This window comes from Aricia agestis, chromosome 11 (assembly GCF_905147365.1).
Source record: "Aricia agestis chromosome 11, ilAriAges1.1, whole genome shotgun sequence".
Lineage (NCBI taxonomy): Eukaryota > Metazoa > Arthropoda > Insecta > Lepidoptera > Lycaenidae > Aricia > Aricia agestis.
Window position 1 is genome coordinate 16,717,723 of NC_056416.1, and position 23,271 is coordinate 16,740,993.

Here is a 23,271-nt window from a genome sequence, read left to right on the forward strand (position 1 = left end):
CTTACAGCTATCGTAAATCTCAAGCGGTTTGGTGTTTTTATAAAGTCAATAAACAATGTTGCAACTGAAACAATATCGCTTATTAGAACTTGTTAAGGTCAGTATACATTTTTTCAATTATTTAAAAAAAAAATGCATTTTTGATTTTAAATAGGTAAATAATCGGCCAAGTGCGAGTCGAACTCGTGCACGAAGGGTTCCGTACCAATAAAGAGCAAAATTATTAGGCCAAAAATTGTGTTTTTTGTATGGGAGCCCCCCTTAATTTATTCTTTTATTTTAATATTATTATTAAATATTAAAGTATACATAAAACTAAGAACTTTGAGAAAAATTCAAGTACCTACCTGCTGCCATTATTGATATGGAGCAAAAAAGGCCAAAAAAATCACGTTTGTTGTATGGGAGCCCCCCTTAAATATTAATTTTATTTTGTTTTTAGTATTTGTTGTTATAGCGGCAACAGATATACACAATCTGTGAAAATTTCAGAAGTCTAGCTATAGCGGTTCTTGAGTTACAGCCTGGAGACAGACGGACAGACGTCGAAGTCTCAGTAGGTCCCGTTTTTACCCTTTGGGTACGGAGCCCTAAAAAATAACTTTCATATGACTCTTCAAACGCTTGTTTTGGATCACTGTACGCTGCACTATTTTGTCAATTATTGTCTCTCCTGTAAAAAACGATTTTTGATATTACGCCTTTATTGCCTGGGGCCAGCGATGTGTTCACTGGGTTTTTAATGTGTAATATTGGTAGGATATTATCCATTAGATATTCGTTATCGTGCACAAGTATAGGAAAGTGATGCAATATCCAGAAACATGCTATTTTGTGTTCCCTCCAAAACTCGAAAACTCGAAAACATCGAAAGTTGCAGTAAAGCGTCTACCACTTCATCGAATCGATCGACTTGAGCTTGACTTCTTGACTGTATTGACTTTTACCAGTTACCACTGACCTCCATTATACAAGTAGGCGTACTTGGATAATAGAGGTCAGTGACTTTTACTCAGACTTTGACTAGACTTTAGACCTGACAGTATAGAAAAACGATGCTGAAAATTGTATTATCTATGAATATTGTTTTCCCGCTATAATATACTAGACACTGACCATGATTAAATAGCCGAAGTGCCATATTAAGAAAAAAAATTGACATCTGTCAACTGTCAAGATGACATCTAAAGCTTGTGATTTCCAATTTTGCTTGCTTGTGTACTTTTTGCAAGAAACATTTATTATTATATTAAATATCAATTTAATTACTGAATTTCTTTTCTTAATAGTGCAAAAATTATACTGAAAATCAGATTTATGTGGAATATACGATTGATACTTTTTAGCTATCATGAAGAAAGAGCGAACTGGGGACAATTGTCGTCCCTTTAAATTATACGTATTTTTTTCTTATTTTAACTTTAAAATTACTGTGATATGAAGTTTCAAAGCTTAATAATTTATTGAAGAATCCTATTTTACAGCTCATCAGATCTTAAGTTTGACTGGCATAAGCTTTGAAAGAAGAAGTGTTATTGTAAGCAAGTTTTGTTTATGCATTCTGTTTTTATTTTTATGAGCGTAAAATAAAATAAAAAAAATGTTTTTAGGGATTTGTAGAGCTGACTATCGTACCATTAAAGGACAACTTGAGATACATTCGATTAAATGCAAAGCAGTGTCGAATTTATAGAGTATGCTTGAATGATCAATATGAAGCAAATTTTCAATATTTCGATCCCTTCCTTGATATTTGCCAAAGCGATCCAAATACGTAAGTACAGAATTAGTTATGTTGATTTAGTTGCAAAGCATTTCAATAATATTTATCTGATTGTTAATGTTGTTTTATGTTCATCCACTTGTTGTCAATTTCACTTAACACCTTTTGTACTGAATGTTAGTATATCACCTTTAAAGGCTATCTGAACCTCCCGGCAGTAGCCTCTGACACTTTGGATCCTTTGCTATTTTATTAAATTAAATTATTGTATTTTACAAAAGTATTTCAAATCAAATTCCATACACATTTTAGCCGATCCTTGGAGGTGTTCTCTCAGTTCCACCTAGCTGCAGCTCAGAAGACAGATCCCGATCACAATGCCGGTGAGCTACACATCCAGGTGCCCGAAGATGCTGCCCACTTGGTGGGGGAAGGAAGAGGGTTGAGAATAGGAATAGAATTCTCCTTGGAGTCTCCACAGGGAGGAATGCATTTTGTTGTGCCAGAGGGCGAGGGAACTTTGACAGAGGTAAATTCAACTTTATAAATATGAATTACAGTAAATCTAATGAATCAGAGAGTCAATTATATAATTACAACATAATAATTTATAAAATATCTTTTCTATTCTGTTGACTCAATGAGACATATTTCCACGTAACTCAATTAGTTACCATTTCATTTTTGCAGAAATCCGCTCACATGTTCACATATGGGCACACAGCAAGGCTCTGGTTTCCGTGTGTGGACAGCTTTGCTGAGCCCTGCACTTGGAAGTTGGAGTTTACTGTTGATGAGAGCTTGACAGCTGTGTCATGCGGTGAGCTGCTGGATGTGGTGTACACTCCTGATCACAGACGGAAAACATTCCATTATGTTGTCAACACTCCGGCCTGTGCACCAAACATTGCTCTGGCTATTGGGTAAGTTTTGGGATGCCCATAAGTACCTTGGCCTGGTAACAATGTTACTTTGAATTCATTTATTTTTAGTTCATGATGTGTTGTTTAATCTTTATCCCTATTTATTTGCAATAACTTCTAACTAGTAATAGAAATTAAATATTATAATATAAACCAAAATTGAAAAAGCTTACTTTGGATAACTTTTGCTGACATAGATATTTTTAATTCTAGACCATTTGAAACCTATGTAGATCCCCACATGAATGAGGTGACTCACTACTGTCTTCCACATCTACTGCAAATACTGAAGAACACTGTCCGCTATCTACACGAGGCATTTGAGTTCTACGAGGAAACATTGTCTACTAGATATCCTTATCCGTGCTATAAACAAGTTTTTGTTGATGAGGTGATTATTTATGTTTATGAATATAGATTTATAGAGTCCTTATGCTACTAACTACTTGCTTCATTCATGCACACACACATTTAAAAATATTTGGTACCTACAGGTCAATGTAAGTACTATCAGAGAAGTTGATTTATAGGCAGATGGTGAACCTACGTAAATTGGTCGGGTTGAGTCAAACTCATCTGACCGATCACAGCTAACATTGAATAGACACAGTCCACACAATAGATGTAATCCGTCAAATGCCTATGAATCAATTTCTTCAATGGTATGTACAGAGATATGATGGTATGTAAGAGTACATTTTTGGTACACAAGTAAAAGAAATAAGTAGAATTATTAGGCTTATAAAATATTTCTCTTTGTTTGATGACCAACCCATTGTTAAGATTGTTTTTGAATGCCTTTTTTTGTTGTTAACTTATTCATATTTTTGCAGACCACAGATGATGCTACAGCATACACCACAATGTCAATATTAAGCACCCACTTGCTACATTCAATAGCTATAATAGACCAAACCTACATCAGTCGGAAGGCCATGGCTCAAGCTGTGGCTGAACAGTTCTTTGGCTGTTTCATAACAATGCAGAATTGGTCGGACCTGTGGCTGGCCAAGGGTATACCAGACTACCTATGTGGATTGTACTCCAAGAAATGTTTTGGAAACAATGAATATAGGTATTGGATACATCAGGAGTTGCAAGAGGTAGTATTAAAATGTTACGTGTAACAAAATAAGTTGTAAAAGTTAGAGTTTTTGGTAACAGAAAATGTCTGTAGTGCCATTTGCAGTGTAGGTGATCACTGATCATAATGTTTTTTATCACTTTTGGGAAATTAAGCCCTCTACCTCGAATTTGGCGTAACGCGGCACAGTGGTAGCTGACGATTGGCAGCAGAAAAAGGGTTTACCCTTGATAGGAGTATGCTCAGCAAACTAGCATGTTGACGTTTGTCTTAGTCGTTAATCGTTAATCCGTTAAAAAAAAGTTAGCTTCGTTAATCGTTAAAGCGTTACATTTCGGACGAATTAACGTTAAGTTAACGTTAATCGTTAATCCGTTAATATGTGCAATATGGCCTTGTTATAATTTATATTATTGCGTTAGTGTATACAAAACCTGTTGGCTTAGGTTCTGAAAGTAAACAGGATGGGACAAAACAAAATACTCCTATAATTATTGTATTCTACCTAACTAAATTACGCGGCACTCTTCTTTATCAACATGCAAATGATTTTTAACAATTATAAACAAATCACTCTTCAGTCTATAAGCACCGGGGCTGAATAATGAAATGATAAAACGAAAGAAATCTCTTTTCACTCGCACGCGCCTGAAAATATTGTATCTAGTATTGTTTTTGTTTCACTTGCTGCTGCCGTGCCACGGCGCCGCGGTGCCCGCCCGCCCGGCACTTGTCGTTTCATACTCTCTGAACCTGTTTTCGCGCCGCGCCGCGGTTCCGTGCGGTGAATAGTAAGCATTAGATTAACGATTAACGGATTTCTGCATATTAACGGAAGTTAACGAGTCCGTTAATAATTATTTTCAAAAGTTAACTTAAAAGTTAATCCGTTAATCAAAATGTTAACGTCGTTAATTAACGATTAACGGATTAACGAGTTAATGCCCAGCTATGTCTATTGCCTTTATTATGATGATATGTAGGGGCTTCCATTAATTACGTGTGGTGTTCTAGGGGGGAGAGGGTCAAGCTAAGTCTTTCCAAATCTCACTTAAGGTCATACAAATTAAGGTCGTAGCAAATATCACGTAATTTTATCCAGAAAAAAACTGTATGAAAAATTACTCCTAGAATATGGCCAAATCTGGAAATCATCATTCAATAATAATAATCAACACGTTTACAGCCAAAATATAGATTTAGAAAATGGAAATCTTACGAAATCCCACTAAGGGGGAGAGAGGGTAAAAAATTCCTTACGCAATTAATGGACACCCCTTGAATCCTGTCCCAGGTGATGACATACGAGGAGCAGTTCGGTGGCATAGTGCTGGACCCGTGGCAGCCGCCGGCGAGCGGCGCGCGCGTCGACAGCAAGGACGTGTTCTACTTCCCCGTGCGGAACGTCCATACCATGTCGCCGCGGTATATCGAGGTGGGTTATTCTCTGGTGATTGTTTGACTTAAAATATACGTCGGAGGTCATTCTCGTGTCGGTTATCCTGTACCTTGACCCACTGGGTACCAGAGTAAAAAATACTGATTGCTCTTGCTTGCTGTACACCTTGTTATTGTTTCGTGTTCAAAATGCTAGAAGAAAAACATGCCACCATGTTTTGCAAGCGCATGTATGTATGTAACTTTTTAAAATGTGGTTATGAAACAAGGTGTAATTAGATTTGGCTTAGTCGCAATTGGCACTGGGTTCATCGAAGTGGTCTAGAATCTAGATTACAGTTATTTAAAAAAAATAACATGTCTACTTACTACTTTATATTTTTAGGTGATGCGTAAAAAGTCCCACCTGGTGTTACGCATGTTGGAGCAGCGGATCGGCCAAGAGCTGCTGCTGCAAGTGTTCAACAAGCAACTGTCCCTGGCTACCAATGCCGCCAATACCAAAATAGGTATGTGTACATTATGTGGATATCTAATGTATACTTACCCCAGGAAATTCATTCCTAGGCAGTTGACGCGGACCTACGTCGCTTATGTATTGACATAAGCCGACCAAGTGCTAACATTGGTTAGCTATGTTCGGTCGGATGGGTTTGACTTAACGCGACCAAATTACTTAGGTCCGCTACCTGCCTAGGAATCAACTTCTCTGATTCTCTTTTAAAGCAAAAATTTATTTTTACAATCACACATTCCTATTTTCACTCAGGTCTTCTGGAAGACATTCCATTTTGGAATAAGATGTACCTTTGTACAAAACATATTTTTAGTTTTAAGCTGGTTTATTAACTTCTATTTGTGTGTACATAAATTGTAAAATAAATAAATGAATAATGATTGATTGATTGATAGGCAGCGGTCTGTGGGGCCACCTGCTACTGTCCACGAACCTATTCGTGAGGGCGATATTCACAGTGACGGGGAAGGACATGGCGGTCTTCGTTGACCAGTGGGTCCGGACCGGGGGACACGCCAAGTTCTCGTTGACCTCGGTGTTTAATAGGAAAAGGTTGGTGATTACTGATTTCATTAAAATTATCAGTTGTGATTGACAGTGGCTGCCAAGCAACTTCTTAAAAAACCGGCGTGAAACAGCGCTTTCGCTGTGTTTCGCCGAGTAAGTGAGTTTACCGGAGGCCCAATCCTCTACCCTTTTCCTTTCCCTACCCTCCCCTATTTCCTTCCATACCCTCCCCTATTCCCTTCCCTACCCTCCCCTATTACCCCTTAGAAGGCCGGCAACGCACCTGCAGCTCTTCTGATGGGCGACGGAAGTTGCTTTCCATCAGGTGACCCGTTTCCTCGCTTGCCCCCTTATTTCATAAAAAAAAAACAAATCTTTATCAATAAGAATTAATTTAACATTTTGTTAATCTCGCTAGGACTAGAGAACGGCTGAACTGAGTTGGTTAATTTTATATATTTGTGGAAGCCCAGGGAAGCTTTATATTCGGAGGAAAGTTATACCAAGTTCAGCAAGTCATCTAATTGACTATAACAATTCAGTGTTGATCTTTCGATTAATAAGGTAATTAATTACAATTATCAATTATAAAATAAATCAACAGGAATACAGTAGAACTAGAAATACGACAAGACTGTGTGACGGAGCGCGGCATACGCAAATACGTCGGCCCGCTGCTGGTACAACTTCAGGAGTTAGACGGCACATTCAAACACACGCTACAGATTGAAAACACAGTCGTCAAAGCGGACATCACCTGCCACAGCAAGAGCAGGAGGAACAAGAAGAAGAAGATCCCCCTGTGTACCGGTGAAGAAGTTGATATGGATCTGTCGGCCATGGAGTAAGTTTTAAACGGAATCATGAAAATACAAGTATATTAGCATGATCAAAATAAAAAGAAAACATTAATATAATACATTTGCACATATTTTCGTGTGCGAAAGAGATACATAGCTTCTGACAAAAGGTAAATGGATGAAATGTAATCTTTAAAAGTATCAAGAGTAGCTCCACATTTTTTAGCTATTGCCTTACTAAACTATAGTATTTAAAATTGTCGCAAAGCATGTTGTATTACACCTTTCATTGGAACACATTTCGTCCATAAATACTGTGCTGTATTATTGTGTATTTTGTTACATGTGATTATGTTGGTGAATAAATAAATAAAACTTTAGCGATTTTAAAGCTGGTTCTTGAGTAGAGTTGCACATTAAATATGAAAAAAATATATTATGTTAGCAAATCAAACAATATATCAAATTTCTAGCGATTCCCCTGTCCTGTGGATCCGGCTGGACCCCGAGATGTCGTTACTCCGGACCACAGTCATCTCTCAGCCGGACTACCAGTGGCAGTACCAGCTCCGGCACGAACGTGACGTCACGGCACAGTCTGAAGCTATCGACGCGTTGCACAACTACCCCGGCCCGGCGACCCGCAAGGCGCTGACTGACACTATAGAGAACGAGCAGGTGTACTACAAGATCCGGTGCCGGGCCGCACATTGTTTGACTAAGGTGAGAGTGATGTATGTGATATGTTAAAACGGCAGGTGTACTGCAAGTTCCAGTGCTGGGCCGCACATTGTTTGACTAAGGTGAGAGTGACGCCCTGTTAACATTACGTTATAACGGCAGGTGTACTACAAGTTCCTGTCCTGGGCCGCTCATTGTTTGACTAAGTACAAGTGATTACCTGTTGACATTATGTTATAACGGTGGGTGTACTGCAAGTTCCAGTGCTGGGCCGCACTTTTTTTTATTTATTTATTTAAATCAGGCTACGTAGGCCTATACAATATATACCTTAATGACTAACATACATCAAAATTATATAAACTTAACAACTACACATCACGAATTAACGGCGACGTGACTTCATTCCGGAGTCTCCCCCGGAACCTTCGGTAAACCACATCAGTCCGCCAGAATTCCTCCGCTTCAAAGGTCGGGAGAAGATGCGTCGGTACTCTCACCACAAAGGAACTGAAGTTGACCTTGTGGCGAGACTGCAGACGCTCGACTCTCAAGTGGAGGAATGTCTTCTTACTGTCCACGACGTCTTCGACCTCCATGGACCAGTGCAGGCGGGATATGTACAGGGGCGTCGCGGGGACCTTGCTCCGCAGACGCAGCTCAGGTACATATGGCGCGGTGCCGCGATGGTTGTGGGCGGCGGGCTTCTTCTTCCTTCTCTCCACCAGTATGAAGCCCTCCTCATCGCACCTCCTGCCCTCGTCCTTGCCAGGTCGAGAAGACTTAGCCTTGCGACTCTCTGTAGTCTTGCGACTCTCCGAAGCCTTACGGCTCTTATTTTACCCATTTTTATGCGCCCGCGGGGGAGGCGCGGGGCAACCAGCAACAGTCGCGTAGTTTTGCTGAGTCGCCTATAGACTCGGCGTCGGCGCAACCGGGATGGGAGCGCGGGCGGGGGCGGCAGTGGCGGCAGTGGCGGCGTTCGTTGACCCGTCCGATAATGCTGACGGGCTAAACGTGATCGCTTGTGCGCCTCGGCGATGAGTGACGAATGCGGCGTCAGCTGGTGACCTATAATGAATTATTACTTTTTAGTTGTGATAATTCATTACGTAGATCACTAATGATAGCTTCTGACGCCTGCAATCTACCCCGAACTCCGGACAGCTCCTCCATCAGGAACCTGATGTCCTTCAGTAGGCTGACGACGTCGACGTGGTCCAACGTGACGGGCGTCAGCTTGTGCAGCTCTTTAGCCACAAAAGCCGGTACCTCATCTGGATCAGTCTGCTTCAGCAGGGAGATGATGTCCTGCACGCTCCTTTCGGTTCCGTCTCTTCGTCGTGACGGCATGTTCGCGCTCTGGCCGAGCGTCTCATACAGCAGCTGCTTGCCCTTGCAAATCTCCTCACTGGTGAAGGAGGACTTGCAGATCTGCATGATGCTGACCTCGTCCATGGTGTCGATGGCGTGCTGGATAAACGCTAGCAACTCGTTGGCTACGAGCACCATGGTCACGTGCAGCGGCAATGTGCCGTGCGATTCGCGAAAATATTAATTAAATAACATTTGCGGCGTGTGTAACGTGGAGCACGACCGTTCACTAGCTCGACACATTACACATGACTAAGTTTTTTGACACATTGTTTGACTAAGATGACAGTGCTGTTGTTCTGTTCTGAAGTTAAAAAGGTGAAGATTAACTACCCTCTTTGCAACCAGTACCATAAATAAGAAAACTTGGACTTCACAAAACTCGCTAATTTCATGTTAAATCAAAAACCCATTAACTAAAATACCCAAAATGTCTAAACAAACGTTACGGTAGGTATACTCGTAATTTTACAACGTGTTGTCCTTGTCTTATAAGTATATTTTTTACGTGTCAGTCAAGAGTAAATCACTATAATGTGTGACTAGTCAAGGCTAGTCGATAAATTTAATCATTAAAATATATTCCACAATCCAGGTGGCGAACGCCATGATAAGCTTGTGGGCGGGCCCGCCGGCGATGCTGACGATATTCCGCAAGATGTTCGGTTCCTTCTCCGCGCCGCACATCATCCGGCAGAACAACTTCGACAACCTGCACCACTACTTCCTGCAGAAGACCATACCGGTGGCTATGGCTGGTGAGTCATGATGTAGATACTTCACAAGTGCAGTCGTGGACCACTTCAAATTTCTTACATAGACTCCTCACTACTTGTATCTTTTACTTATGTATTAATATATTTCTACTCCGTATACTGGTGCATAATAAAAATACAATGGCAATATTATATTCGTATTCTTTCAACAGTTAAAAACTTATTTGCTGCATAATTCGGTTACTTCTTGGCTTTGCAACAAACGAAATTTCAGCCAATAACCAATATTTATAACAATTTGTCAGGTCTCCGCAACATCCACGGCATATGCCCGCCCGAAGTAGTCCGGTTTCTCCTGGACCTGTTCAAGTACAACGACAACTCCAAGAACCACTTCTCCGACAACTACTATAAGGCCGCGCTCGTCGACGCGTTAGCAGCCACCATCACGCCGGTCATATCTGTGTTGCAGCCGGTCAGTACATAACCACTTCTAATTGGGGAAAACTACTGCTAAGCGACCATCAACAAACATATTTTCTTTGACTTCCTCCGTCACCAACTTCCAAAAAAGAAAAAGTTAATTGTCCAGCTGTGGATATTTTTTTTAGTCTTAGATATTTTTTGACAAATTCAAAATCTGTACCGTTTTTAATCTAATCGATTAAACATTTTGGATAATTTCACAAAGTTCAATACTATAATAATAATCAATTCCATCCAGGGTGCACCTATAACAGCAGATTCTCTGTCCGCTGACACCAAACTCATCCTAGAGGAGATAACGCGAGTCCTGAACTTGGAGAAGGTGCTGCCGTGCTACAAGAACACGATCACCGTCAGCTGTCTCAAGGCGATCCGGCGGCTGCAGCAGTGCGGTCACCTGCCGAGCATACCGACTGTGTTCCGGGCGTACGCACAATATGGACAGTATATAGGTTTGTGACAAGCAATTTACCTATGGTACCCACAATAATTGACCTCACAATCCTGCATCGCGCTATCGAAGTTTCGGAGGACGACAAGATATATATACAACGTCTGAAATGACGTCAGTGGGCTTCGGCCTGACCGAGCATGCTATCTATCTCGGTCAGAAGATCTTCCTTTTCGGCACTTACATCGTTAAATACCTAACTACTTACGTACTCGTAAAGTAAAACTGCTTTGAAACCATTTTGTTCGCTTCTAATGGATGTCTGTTATTGTAGTAGTCTTTTCTAAACAGTATAAAATATAAGCATGATATCGTTGTTCAGGACTTATCCTCCGCGCCGGTCGCTTTGTTTTAAAAGACGGCGCCGTGATGTCAGAGCGATATCTGAATCCGATTGCAACCAGATGGTGAAGAAAATTAGTTATGCTATGTTTCAGTTAATTTTAAAATGTTTTGTCACATAATTATTATGTAGCCTTACTTATTACATTATAAATAAATAATCACTAGCTGTTTGACCTTTGCTCAGTATCCAATGAAAATGACATTTTCTAGAAATGATTCCTAGCTAGATCGATTTGTCGCCCCTGAAATCCCATATATAGTAAATTTCATGAAAATCGTTGGAGCCGATTCCGAGATTCCGAGATACTATATATATGCAATACTGGAAAGCCGCGTCCCCATCATCTACGGCGTGGCGCCGTCTTCGTGCAACGTCACGGCGCCGCCGCCGTAACTGCACCGCGCGCCCCGTGGATGATGGGGACGCGGCCTAAGGCTGCGTTTCCACCAGTGCTGAGCGGAGCTGTGTTGCGAGGAATGTGTTTTTGAGAACCAATACCATCGCCGCGCTGAGCGATGTCATGGCAAAGTCATGTCAATGAAGCAATTCTATTGGTTTTCAAAAACACATTCCTCGCAACACAGCTCCGCCCAGCTCTGGTGGAGAGGCAGCCTAACAGTCGGGGACTGATATGATAAATAAATTGATCATTACAGACGTGCGTCTCGCGGCTTTCGAGTGTCTAGTCGAGTTCGTATCGGTGGAGGGGCGGGCGGAAGATCTGTCGGCGCTGCTGGCGGTGGTGGAGGGCGACCCCTCGCCCGGCGTGCGGCATCGCGTGGCGCGCGCGCTGCGGGCCGCCCCGCCCTTCGAGCGCGGCGCCCGCCACGCCCTCGACACCGACCAGCTCGTGCACAGGTAGCTGTTGTAGTGTGTGGAGGACCTGTCGGCGCTGCTGGCAGTAATATGATTTGCGATTAACCAAACCAAGCGCAACGATTCTATTGCATCCTACAACACATTCTTCACAACGCAACTCCGGTAGAAACGCAGCCTAACGGTGCGGTTATCGTTTACCATCACGTGGTTCATATCTTTAATTAATCAATAAGCGCCGTAAGCGTATTACATATAGTTAAATATGAAAAACACAAATCCAATCTTGTTTCTGTCCCAACAGACTATGGAATAATATGAACAGTCAACTATCCAACGACGCGCGGCTCCGATGCGACCTCGTCGACTTATACTACACTCTATATGGCTTGAAGCGACCTCTATGCGTGCCTCTGCCGGAGATACAGGCGATGATGAAGCAGATGCACCACCGGGAGAGAGAGAGACTGGAAAGAGAGAGAGAGAGGATGGAGCGGGAGAGAGAGAGGCTGCGGGAGGTGCGGGAGGTGGAACTGAAGCCCATCATCAAGCAGGAGATTGTAGAAGTGAGTATGCTAGATATTATTTATACACTGGAGAACCGTGCTTCGGCACGAATGGGCCGGCTCGATCGGAGAAATACCACGTTCTCACAGAAAACCGGTGTGAAACAGCTCTTGCTCGCCGAGTGAGTGAGTTTACCGGAGGCCCAATCCCCTACCCTATTCCCTTCCCTACCCTCGCCTATTATCCTATTCCCCCTTAAAAGGCCGGCAACGCACCTGCAGCTTTTCTGATGCTGCGAGTGTCCATGGGCGACTGAAGTTGCTTTCCATCAGGTGGCCCGTTTGCTCGTTTGCCCCCTTACTTCATAAAAAAAAGTGATTAGTAAAATAATGCGGCGTGGTATAGGCCGCGTAAAACTTTAAGAACGTTAGGTTAAAATGGGCAGTCTTAAAGTATTAGGTCTAGCTAAGTCCATGTTCTCTGCCACAAAACTCCTAGCACACTAAATTTCATAAAAATCTTGCAGCTGTTTTCAAGATAATGATAATCATACAGCTAGTAAGATAATTATAATAAATAATACTTTAAAGTGTGTTCCAACAATTACAAGAATTGTTAATAAAATTTTATGTTACGTATATATACAGTACTAGCTGTTGCCCGCGACTTCATCCGCGTTAACATAGTATAATAATAAAGATGGATAGTTTTCTCCTTTTTGTTTTTGTGGTTCCTTATACAAAGAGTAAAAACGTACCCTATTTAAGCAAACGTCAATAAACTTTCATGTTTCTAACTCAAGAAATGACGGACTTTCACTGAAACTTTCTACCCCAATTTCACCCCCTTGGGGGTAGAATTACCAGAAACACTTAAATACGTATCCATTCATTTTTAATCAGTAGCACAAAAATAAAGTTTCATGTTTCTAACTCAAGAAATGACGGACTTTCATTCAAACATTCAACTCCAATTTCACCCCCTTGGGGGTAGAATTTCTAAAAACGCTTAAATACCTATCCATTCATTTTTAATCAGCAGTATAAAAATAAACTTTCATGTTTCTTACTTAAGAAATGACGGACTTTCATTTAAACTTTCAACCCCTATTTCACCCCCTTGGGGGTAGAATTTTCAGAAACGCTAAACACGTATCCAATAATTTTTAATCAGTAACCCAAACATAAAATTTCATGTTTCTAACTCAAGAAATAACGGAGTTTCATTCCAACTTTTAACCCCAATTTCACCCCCTTGGGGGTAGAATTTTCAAAAAAGCTTAAATACGTATCCATTCATTTTTAATCAGTAACCCAAAAATAAAGTTTCATGTTTCTAACTCAAGAAATGACGGACTTTCATTAAAACTTTCAACCCTTATTTCGCCCCCTTCGGGGTAAAATTTTCAAAATTCCTTCCTTAGTGGGTGTCTACTTAATAAAACAACCCTACTCACCAAATTTCGTGGCGTTCTTTTACAGTTTTTGTTCAGCGATGATGAATCAGTCAGTCAGTCAGTCAGCCAGGACATGTAATTTTATAAGTATAAGATAGAATAATGGACGCTCTTAAGCATTCGTGTACTAACCCATATAAAAATTACGTATTGAGTTATGAATGCAGTTATGTTCTTAATAGATGATTTTGAACAAGACTGCATTCAAAATTTATCAACAAAAAAAAATGTGGGTTAGGACACTAATGCTTAACAGCGACCAGATATACTATTTAATTTGCTAGAAATTTAAGATTAACTGCCGCACTCAGAGACGAACTTTAAGAAGACACGCTAACACTGTTTTTCCATACAAACGTATTTCCCAATTTACTCCCTGGACAATTATGCGTCTAGACAAATTATTTTTGTATACAATATTGGGATCTGTTAAGGCTATGCCTCTACGTTCGATTTTTTCTAAATTTACTAATACACTAGCTGTCCCGGTGAACTTCGTGTCACTTTAAAACCTTCCCTGGACTTCTACGAATATTTTAAGACTAAAATCAGCCCAGTCCATTCAGCCGTTTTTGAGTTTTAGCGCGACTAACACATTTGAAAATCCATTTTTATATATAAGATAAAAATATGACCCTTCAAAAATCGCAAAAAATTAATGCCCCGTACCCCGCCAATCCACCGACCATAAAACTAAAGATCTTTTAGATACTTAAAAAAAATATTAAAAAAAAATATCCACATCCGAATATATGTATAACCTCCTCGTTTTTTGGAAGTCGGTTAATTATAATAAAAACACAGGCATAGACTCACTCTTCCTGAAGATATTTAAAAAATAATAATTAGATAGGCTCTATTTTGAAGGAGGAACTACGTTACCTCGATTTATTGTAATTTGTATCTATCAACATCAAAAATTTTAATTTTTGTCAAATATTCTCTGAAAGTCTACATGATGCCTACCACCGGTTCGGGAACTAACTCGGCGAGAAGAACCGGCGTCAGAAACTGTCTCTATCACAATACACGTGAAGAAACTGTCAGAGACAGTTTGGCGTGATGGCAATCATTTTCTTCGTTTAAATTCTACGTTTAAATTCTACTGCACCCGCGTTCCCTCTGAGAGAAAAGAGAAAAGTTTACAGAAATTGGTATTCTAACTATCCAAATATGGTTATCCAAAGGTTATCCAAATTGTATTGTACTGTGTTAGGAAGAATTTAACTAAATTTAAAACTAAAAGTGATAGCCACGGTAGAAACACTAGAAATAGGCACAAGCTGGAAATACCAGTGATCAGGCTTAGCAAAATAAGTAAATCTTTTAAAGGTCAATGTATACGCCTTTACAATAAAATCCCGGAAAACGTGCAAAATCTATGAATTAAATTTAAAAAGTAATTAAAGAATGTTTGTGTGCCAAAGCCTACTATATGGTCAACGATTTCCTAAACGATAGCACATCTTGGGAGTAGGATGGCTGCTTGCAAGGCTGCTTCTACATTTATTATAATATGTGACTTACAATTGTGTATTCATATTGTATAGATTAAGTTATTTACACTGTAAATTATATTTTTTTAAAAGACAAATTTTCCACTTTTTACTAAAAAGTGGCCCCGTGCGAGTTTCTTACGCCGGTTCTTCTCGCCGGGTTAGTTCCCGAACCGGTGGTAGGCAACATGTAGTTCAACGTTCTGAAAATAGTTGATTCAAATTTATTCAGAAATAAAACAATTTTTATTTTTTATTTTATTTTTATTACATAACTGGAACTTATATGAAGATTTTGAAACAAGCCCCATACATTATTATCTGTCAGACTCTCCAATAAATTGAAGTTCAATCATCATTAAATGAGTGCGGCCGTAAACCATTTATATCACGTTTTCTGTTATTAAAGACCCCGATAAAGGACGAGCTGCAAGTGGGCCCGATGCTGACGACGGACGCGCCGACCGAGCTCCCCGTCCCGCTCACACACATCAAGGAGGAGGACGACAAGATAGACATCATTTCTGTCACGGACACTCCCATGCCTATGTTCAATGTGAGTATGGAGACAAGAAACAAATTTTTGATGACCTGCTCCCCTAGACAAGTGGCGAAACGCTAACGCAAGCGCTGACGCTAATGCTACAAAATGTATGGATTTGACGTTAGTATTCGCTAGCGAAGCGATGACTTATGTCAAATCAATCGCATACATTTTGTAGCGTTAACGTTTTGCCACTTGTCTAGGGGGGCTTGACCCTGTTAATAAAATATATATTTATGTAGTCTTTAACTATTCAAGGTTCGCTGTATTTGTCTTTCCTTAAGACTTTTCTAATGTGCCTGGAACTGTTAAAAAGACAAAAATAGCCGTATTTAAGTATAAAGGTAAAATTAAAAGAAGAAAAAAGAATTAAAGAATAAAAATTAAAAATGAAAGAGTAACAACAGACCCTGACGGGGATGAAAATTACCAGGCAGAGACCCTGTATAGTTATTTGCCGTGTAAATATTTTTTATTTACGTTGAGTTTGATGATGATGATGATTGATTATGATATGACAAAAAAGGTGAATGAAATATTAATCAGTTTTTGTTACTATCGGCGCTAGTGGATTAGTTTTTGTGCCAACGACAAAAGTGTGTTTTCTCATTCAACATTGCCTATCGTATTTACCCCTTTTAAATAGTGGCTTTCAGGTATTTTAAACATTTCAGGTTGTAAAGATAATGTTATCTAGCACACTCTACACGTATGCGAATGCATTTTAAAGGGTTTTCAGAATAATTCTTACTAGCGACCCGCCCTGGCCTCGCACGGGTCAAATATATAGCTACTGGAAAAATGATTAAAATCGATTTACCAGTTTTGATTTATATTCATTATTACTACCCGTGACCCGCATTGGTCGGTACCGCCGCAAAATCTACGTCTCGTATTTTTAAAAGAAAACGGCATCAAAATCCGTTGCGTAGTTTTAAAGATTAAGACCCAATTTCACCAACCTCTGTTTGTTAAATCCTAACAAGGCATTACTTAACGGAGCTTGGAAAATTAAACAGACTGTTAGAATACTTATGTCCCACAGTAAAAATTTAACAGCGGATTAGTAAATGCAATGTTAAGTGAACAACGAGTGAACAACTATCAATTCGTTCGTTCTTGTTATAAGGCGACGAAATTGCAATGTACAAGTTTAAAACGACATGTTGCCTGCAATGTGTCATTTTCACCTTATTCGTATAATACGTCATCTGGTAGATAATGCGACCAAATTAAAATATCACTGATCGCATACATTTGTTATACTACAATAGTTCTTTTTAATTTACCAGGTTAATAATTATGATCTGTCAAAGCTGAAAACATGAGTCATGATACAAACTTTTATTTACTTATTTCGGTTTGGTAATTTTGATACAAGTCAGTGTATTTGCAATGTCAAGGAAAATCCGAGGGCTGAATTTTTGAATGAAAATAAATAATTATGCATAACATGAAAAATAATAAATAATATGTGAGGATGTGGCGAAACGTGGCGGAGACACTCAAAAGTCAAAACAGATTCTTTTATTGATATAAGATATTGGATATTGTCTTTGACAGTTGTTGTTTTGACTATTATAACGGCCTGTTATATATTTAACGGACCTCCCCAGCAGGAATTAAAATTTAACACCGTGTTAGGCGATTTGACATGACATTAGCGTATGGTGGAACGCTCGATAGCTCTAACAGGCTGTTAACTGATTTAACAAGCCATTATTTATTTAACATTGCTTGATGAAACTGGGTCTAAAGGGAACAAAGGGACATGAGGGAAAAAAGTGACTTTATAATAATATGTAAAGTGATTCAGAATAAATTCCTGAATATGACAAAATTCATAGAAACATTATTTTATATTTTGTGGCATGCAAATAGGCAATAAAGAAACGTGAAGTCGAATATCAAATAGTCATCCGCGATGGATCGTTTGATGACGTTTGTGTAAATGGTTTCTAAAAAAAGAAAATGTAAGAAATGAAGGATGTATAGTTTATACGTATGTAAATATGTAACGGAGCGAGTTCGCTTCGGCATGTCTAAAATTGTACAAAAGGCGTATTTTTGTCATTGTTTATTTTTTTAAATCCATCTTTCGAATTGTGGCAACCCTAAAGAGTAATAGACAATGACGAGGCAGTCTTCATTTACGTCGAACGTTAGCAAACCGTTGTGGCATAATTCTCTGTATAATAAGTAAATATCACGTTTTATAGTACTAAACATTATAATTTATACACTGGCAATATAATATGTTCTTTCATAAACGCATTCGCAAATATTTGCCTAACAAATCAGAGATGGCGTTTTTCTTTTAAACAAAATTTTCTTTTAATTTTACATTATAAAGATACATACGTCTTAATGGTCTGTGTCTTTATAAATTAATTCAATGTATTATATTGAATTAAAGATTCATCGGAATCCAATCTTGGTAACGCTTAGAATGTTAACCTCCAATTTTTTATGAGTTCGAAGTGATAATATAGGTACTCATAGGCTGGCCTCACACAGCCGGAGTTTCATAATCGGAAATTCATATTCTTACAGATCGGTCTATGAAATTCATAATCTGAGAAAATCAGAACGTGTGTGGAGCGTACTGACATTGTATGGTATTCCGGTCTTTCTGAATTAATAATATGAATTTCCGATTATGAAATTCCGGCTGTGTGAGGCTGGCCTTACTCAGCTCTCATCGAGTATAAAAATACGATATCACTTGCGCTCTTACTCTAGAAACGTATATACGTGGGAGAGCCATGCTTCGGCACGAATGGGCCGGCTCGACCGGATAAATACCACGTTCTCACAGAAACCCGGTGTGAAACAGCGCTTGCGCTGTGTTTCGCCGAGTGAGTGAGTTTACCGGAGGCCCAATCCCCTACCCTATTCCCTTTCCTACCCTCCCCTATTCCCTTTCCTACCCTCCCCTATTACCCTATTCCCTCTTAAAAGGCCGGCAACGCACATGCAGCTCTTCTGATGCTGCGAGTGTCCATGGGCGACGGAAGTTGCTTTCCATCAGGTGACCCGTTTGCTCGTTTGCCCCCTTATTTCATAAAAAAAAAAACGAAACATCTGTCACTTCATTGTCAATCGCGGCTTGTATCATAAAGTTAATATAAGGTACTTATATTAACTTTATGGTTTGTATAGAAGACGATGAAATAATATGAGAAGTTTTTTGACAGGAGTTCAATGACCGCTACGGACAGGATCCAGCAATTTGAGAATAGTATATTATCATCTAAGGCCGGCCATAGACGGACCGCATCTTGCAGTCGAAACCGACTGCAAAAATGCGGTTGCCGCACGGCGATCTGCAGTTTTCATACTAAATTTCATATCCGCCATACACGGACCGCTCGAGTTCTTGCGCAGTCTGTGCTTTCAACTGCAACTGCAATTTGCGGTTCGTCTATGGCCAGTCTTAGAGCTATCTTTCTCCGACAGGAGGTGGGCAAGCGCGAGTACATATCGGACAACGCGGCGCCGCTGCCCGGTATACCCGGGTCGGCCGGCCCCATCGGCTTCGAGCCCGGCATGTTCGCCGACAGGACAGACCTCGGAGCGCCCAAGGTGGGTATCAGGTTATGTCACGTATATTAGGGAGTCAAGAGTATTCCTCAGAGTAATGACACTAGTATACAGATAGTGTTAATGACCTCAGGGATAACAACTTATTGTACAAGACACACTGATCTCAAACAAACCGCGAAAGAGCAATTAAACTAGATGCATCACGCATAAACCTCATGTAATACAAGATGCCGCAGTGTTGGTGTTGTAACAGTATTGATGCAATGTTATTGCAATAATTGTAACATCAAAACTCTGAACCCCAACACAGGTATGTACTATCAGGGAAGTTGATTCATAGGCAGATACCAAACTACGTAGCCCGTAGGTCCCCACGGGCTACGTAGTTTGGTCGCCTTATGCCAAACCCAGCCGAAAGATCACATTATATTATATTCTAATTAGCCGTGTGTGTCCCACTGCTGGGCAAAGGCCTCCCCTCTTTCCTTCCACACGTCTCTATCCTTTGCTGTGTTTGGCCACTCTTTATCAACAGCGTCTAGTTCGTCGCGCCACCTTTTCTTGGGTCTGCCCCTGTTTCGCCGACCTTTCGGTAACCACTCCGTAACTAGACGCGCCCATCTGTCCGGGTGCATGCGGGCGACGTGTTCTGCCCTCCCAATTTAGACCAGCAGCTTTTCTACCCACATCCATTATTCTTGTCTTGGAGCGCAGAGCGGTGTTTCGAATACGGTCAATCCTTTTGACACCTAAAATGCTGGAAAGATCACAATTAACATTAAATTGACATGATCCGACCAAATGACGTTGGTCTGTCAACTGCCTAGGAATCAATTTCCTCGATGGTACATTGTACACATTTTGACACTGGAGGCTGGGACAACCTTAAAATGGCGAAGAAGCAAACTTGTACAGTTCGACAAGGCTTTAATTGAATGTGTCAATGTCAGTCAATGTGCGCTGCTGGTAAAGGAGAACTGTCAAAAATGACGTTTTTGTATGATTGAAGCGTCAGTTCCTTTTCTCGCCACGTTCATAAACAGCCTTGTACCTTTCTCTTTTATTCCACTAGGTTCCCAACATTCTTCCATGAAATATTTCGACGTCAAATAGTATTTTGTCGTCACTTAAATATTATACCACGTTAGATGTTGTCGGAAACCGGTAGACATTTATCTTGTTTATCTTAACGTAGCATAGTAAGCGAATTCCGTTGTTTGTTCGTTGACATCTTTTAAGATGTTCAACGGATGTTAAAGCGGTTTTCAGCAGTTCAATTAAAGGAGATAAAATATTCATGATATTCATGCTGAGTAACATTGTTTAAATCTCTAAATGCGGCGTATTACTGTAATACAATCTGCTGGAGTCTATTCAATAAAAAATCCCTTTTCAGGCCAAGAAGAAGAAGAAGGACAAGAAGAAGCACAAACACAAGCACAAGCACAAACACAGCAAGGACAGGAAGGATAGGCCGCCGCCCCTCACCCCTGGCGCCCTGCGGCCCCCCTCCGAGCTCCGGCTGCGGGAGGAGACGAGAGAGACCTTCAGCTCGCTCAGCTCCAGCCAGAGCCCCTCAGAGGATATCTCCCTTACAACTAATATGAGCTTCTGATTAGATCTACTTGTAACTAAGGGCCTGTTTCACCACTTTCTGATAAAGTGCCGAATAGGCTATTCACAGCTTTTTTGACAGATCCTCCGTACTTTATCTGTCAAGTTAAGTGGTGGATAGCCTATTCGGCACTTATCGGTAAGTGGTGGACAGGACATCTTTGATTGAACCAAAGTGGCGGAAGATCTGCAGGGTAGAATGAATCTTGCGACAGCAATATAATAGGCGTTTGACACTGCCAGATGTCGCAGAACATTTTCTGTTTGTGTAAAAAATTGCATTATCCATAGACAGCAGGTATTGTATAATTTCCTCCTGTTGTATTGCTGTTGGTAAATACAAAATGCCGCGCGGGTTTTTCTTCGTCAAGTTTTACCTAAAAACGGGCACGAGTGATGGCCGCAGCGTCGCTATTTTGGTTAAGTGAAAGCTATAATAATATTATTAATATAATAAATGAATATAATAAAGTAAGTACAATGACTTCGGTGTTTTTATTGATTGTAGACCGAGACGTTTTAGATAGCCTCAGTTCATGTTAGAAGGTAGTGACAACGCAGCGTATAATATAATTAACACAAAAAAAGTCTTTTAATATACGTAAAATATATCCACAGCCGAACGTAGAAACCTGAAACCTCCTCCTTTTCCGGCAGTCGGTTAAAATGCGTCAATGTAATAAAAATAACAATAATGTAGGTACATTGTACACCAAGCGACCGTGATCGGTCGCGGTGCACGGAATTGTACCAAAGATGTTTGAAAAACACTAATGTAGGTACACTATTGCAGACGCATACACTTAGTGCTTGTTCGAACACAGCGGGAACCGCGCGTTTCCCGCTGTGCCTGAACAAGTTACAAGCGTTTACACTACGATGCAACGGGGTTACATGACATTTGAGATTTTTTCCCGCTGAGAAGCTAAAGATCCATATTATTATTATAAAGGTTAAAGTAATTACTACAAGAATTAATTATTATAAGGGCCAACCCACACGTACCACAACCACACCACGTGGTCGGCCGTATATATTTCATATTGTAAATGAACTGAGGCCTTACTCCCGAAACTGATTTCGATTTTCGATTTCAACGGTTTTTGACACTTTAGACATCTAAAATAGCGTTATTTTAGGTTATTTTTCTAAAACATGTCTAAAGTGTCAAAAACCATTGAAATCGAAAATCGAAATCGATATCAGTTTCGGGAGTAAGGCTCCTGGACTATTCACACATTTTCCTGTTCTGAGATTCACACGCACTTTGCAGTCACCGTCTACCACTTGTGTGATACCGACCACATCGCAACCACAACGTTGCGTCGATGCAATGACAGTGCGCGCACACCGCCCGCGCTCTTACCTCCCTCCGTTTCAATGACTTTCGTACGTAACCACATCGCAACCACTGGCGACAACGCAACCACGACGACATTTTGTCGTTACCACAACGCAACTACAAAAAGCTACAGCGACACCATTCACACGTAACCACTGCTTGACGGCATTTTGTCGTTGCGACGTGGTGTGGTTGTAGTACGTGAGGGTTGGCCCTAATGGATGAAATTTGACCACAGTCGGATCTCTAGAACTTATAAATTACTACTATAATAGTAGGGGAGCGCAAGAGGGGATTTCTTTCCACATGTGTCTATTTATATTATGGTATAAAACAGAGATGTCTCACTTGGTGGCTTAATTTTCAAGTAGGTATTTAAATATCATTATCTATCAGATTAATAGTGGGAGAGCCAGCCGTATAAAAGTCCTATGGATCAGATACATACCTAAATCATTTTTTTAAATATAGATCGAGAAACCATAGAACTACCCCTAAAAATGTCTGATTTTCAAATCAAATGAAAAAGGCCAAAAAAATAACGTTTGTGGTATGGGGCCCTTATATGTATATTAATTTTATTTTGTTTTTAGTATTTGTCGTTATAGCGGCAACAGAAATACACAATCTGTGACAGAAGTCTAAAATTATTATTAGTAACTGCACGAATAGAACTCTTGGCTCCCCTACCATAATATTATGTCACTCCAGTATTCGGGCGGTTGTATTTTAAAATTACCCTTTCCTTAAGTCTGCCACAAATACCTAGAATATCCACTTTCCAATACATTTTGGTCACTTTAAACTATGCTTTGCCCGCGACTACGTTGCGCATCAAACAGTTTATCGCGTGGAATCGGTACATTTTTCCGTTATAGAAACTACCCTACTCCTTTCTCAGAACCTAATGTCTAATGTATTCCAACCAAGTTTCAAATAAATCG

At 40.2% G+C, this 23,271-nt stretch overlaps 1 protein-coding gene across 2 annotated transcripts; it reads left to right on the forward strand.

Moving 5' to 3' along the window:
* Window positions 1-1,223: 1,223 nt before the first annotated feature.
* Window positions 1,224-21,469, forward strand: LOC121731721 (transcription initiation factor TFIID subunit 2). Of its 2 annotated transcripts, XM_042121309.1 has the most exons (21): window positions 1,224-1,395; window positions 1,483-1,537; window positions 1,611-1,774; window positions 2,036-2,252; window positions 2,414-2,646; window positions 2,860-3,037; window positions 3,480-3,749; window positions 5,025-5,165; window positions 5,514-5,637; window positions 6,041-6,197; window positions 6,757-6,996; window positions 7,426-7,675; window positions 9,603-9,765; window positions 10,029-10,198; window positions 10,448-10,661; window positions 11,663-11,864; window positions 12,127-12,388; window positions 15,691-15,837; window positions 19,285-19,410; window positions 20,768-20,998; window positions 21,140-21,469. In XM_042121309.1, exons 1-20 carry the CDS (start codon window positions 1,352-1,354, stop codon window positions 20,984-20,986), a joined length of 3,576 nt encoding a protein of 1,191 aa, XP_041977243.1. In that variant the 5' UTR covers window positions 1,224-1,351; the 3' UTR covers window positions 20,987-20,998; window positions 21,140-21,469. The 2 variants fall into 2 exon arrangements, with proteins under 2 accessions (XP_041977243.1, XP_041977244.1); XM_042121310.1 differs by lacking the exons at window positions 20,768-20,998; window positions 21,140-21,469 and having other exon boundaries at window positions 1,225-1,395; window positions 12,127-12,392.
* The last annotated feature ends 1,802 nt before the right edge of the window (window positions 21,470-23,271 follow it).

Bases quoted from the DNA above. Each gene is read 5' to 3' on its own strand.
- LOC121731721 (XM_042121309.1), top strand. From the start codon at position 1,352: ATGAAGAAAGAGCGAACTGGGGACAATTGTCGTCCCTTTAAATT. The intron at 11,865-12,126 runs GTAGCTGTTGTA...CTGTCCCAACAG, and splicing joins ACCGACCAGCTCGTGCACAG to ACTATGGAATAATATGAACA. The intron at 19,411-20,767 runs GTGGGTATCAGG...ATCCCTTTTCAG, and splicing joins CAGACCTCGGAGCGCCCAAG to GCCAAGAAGAAGAAGAAGGA.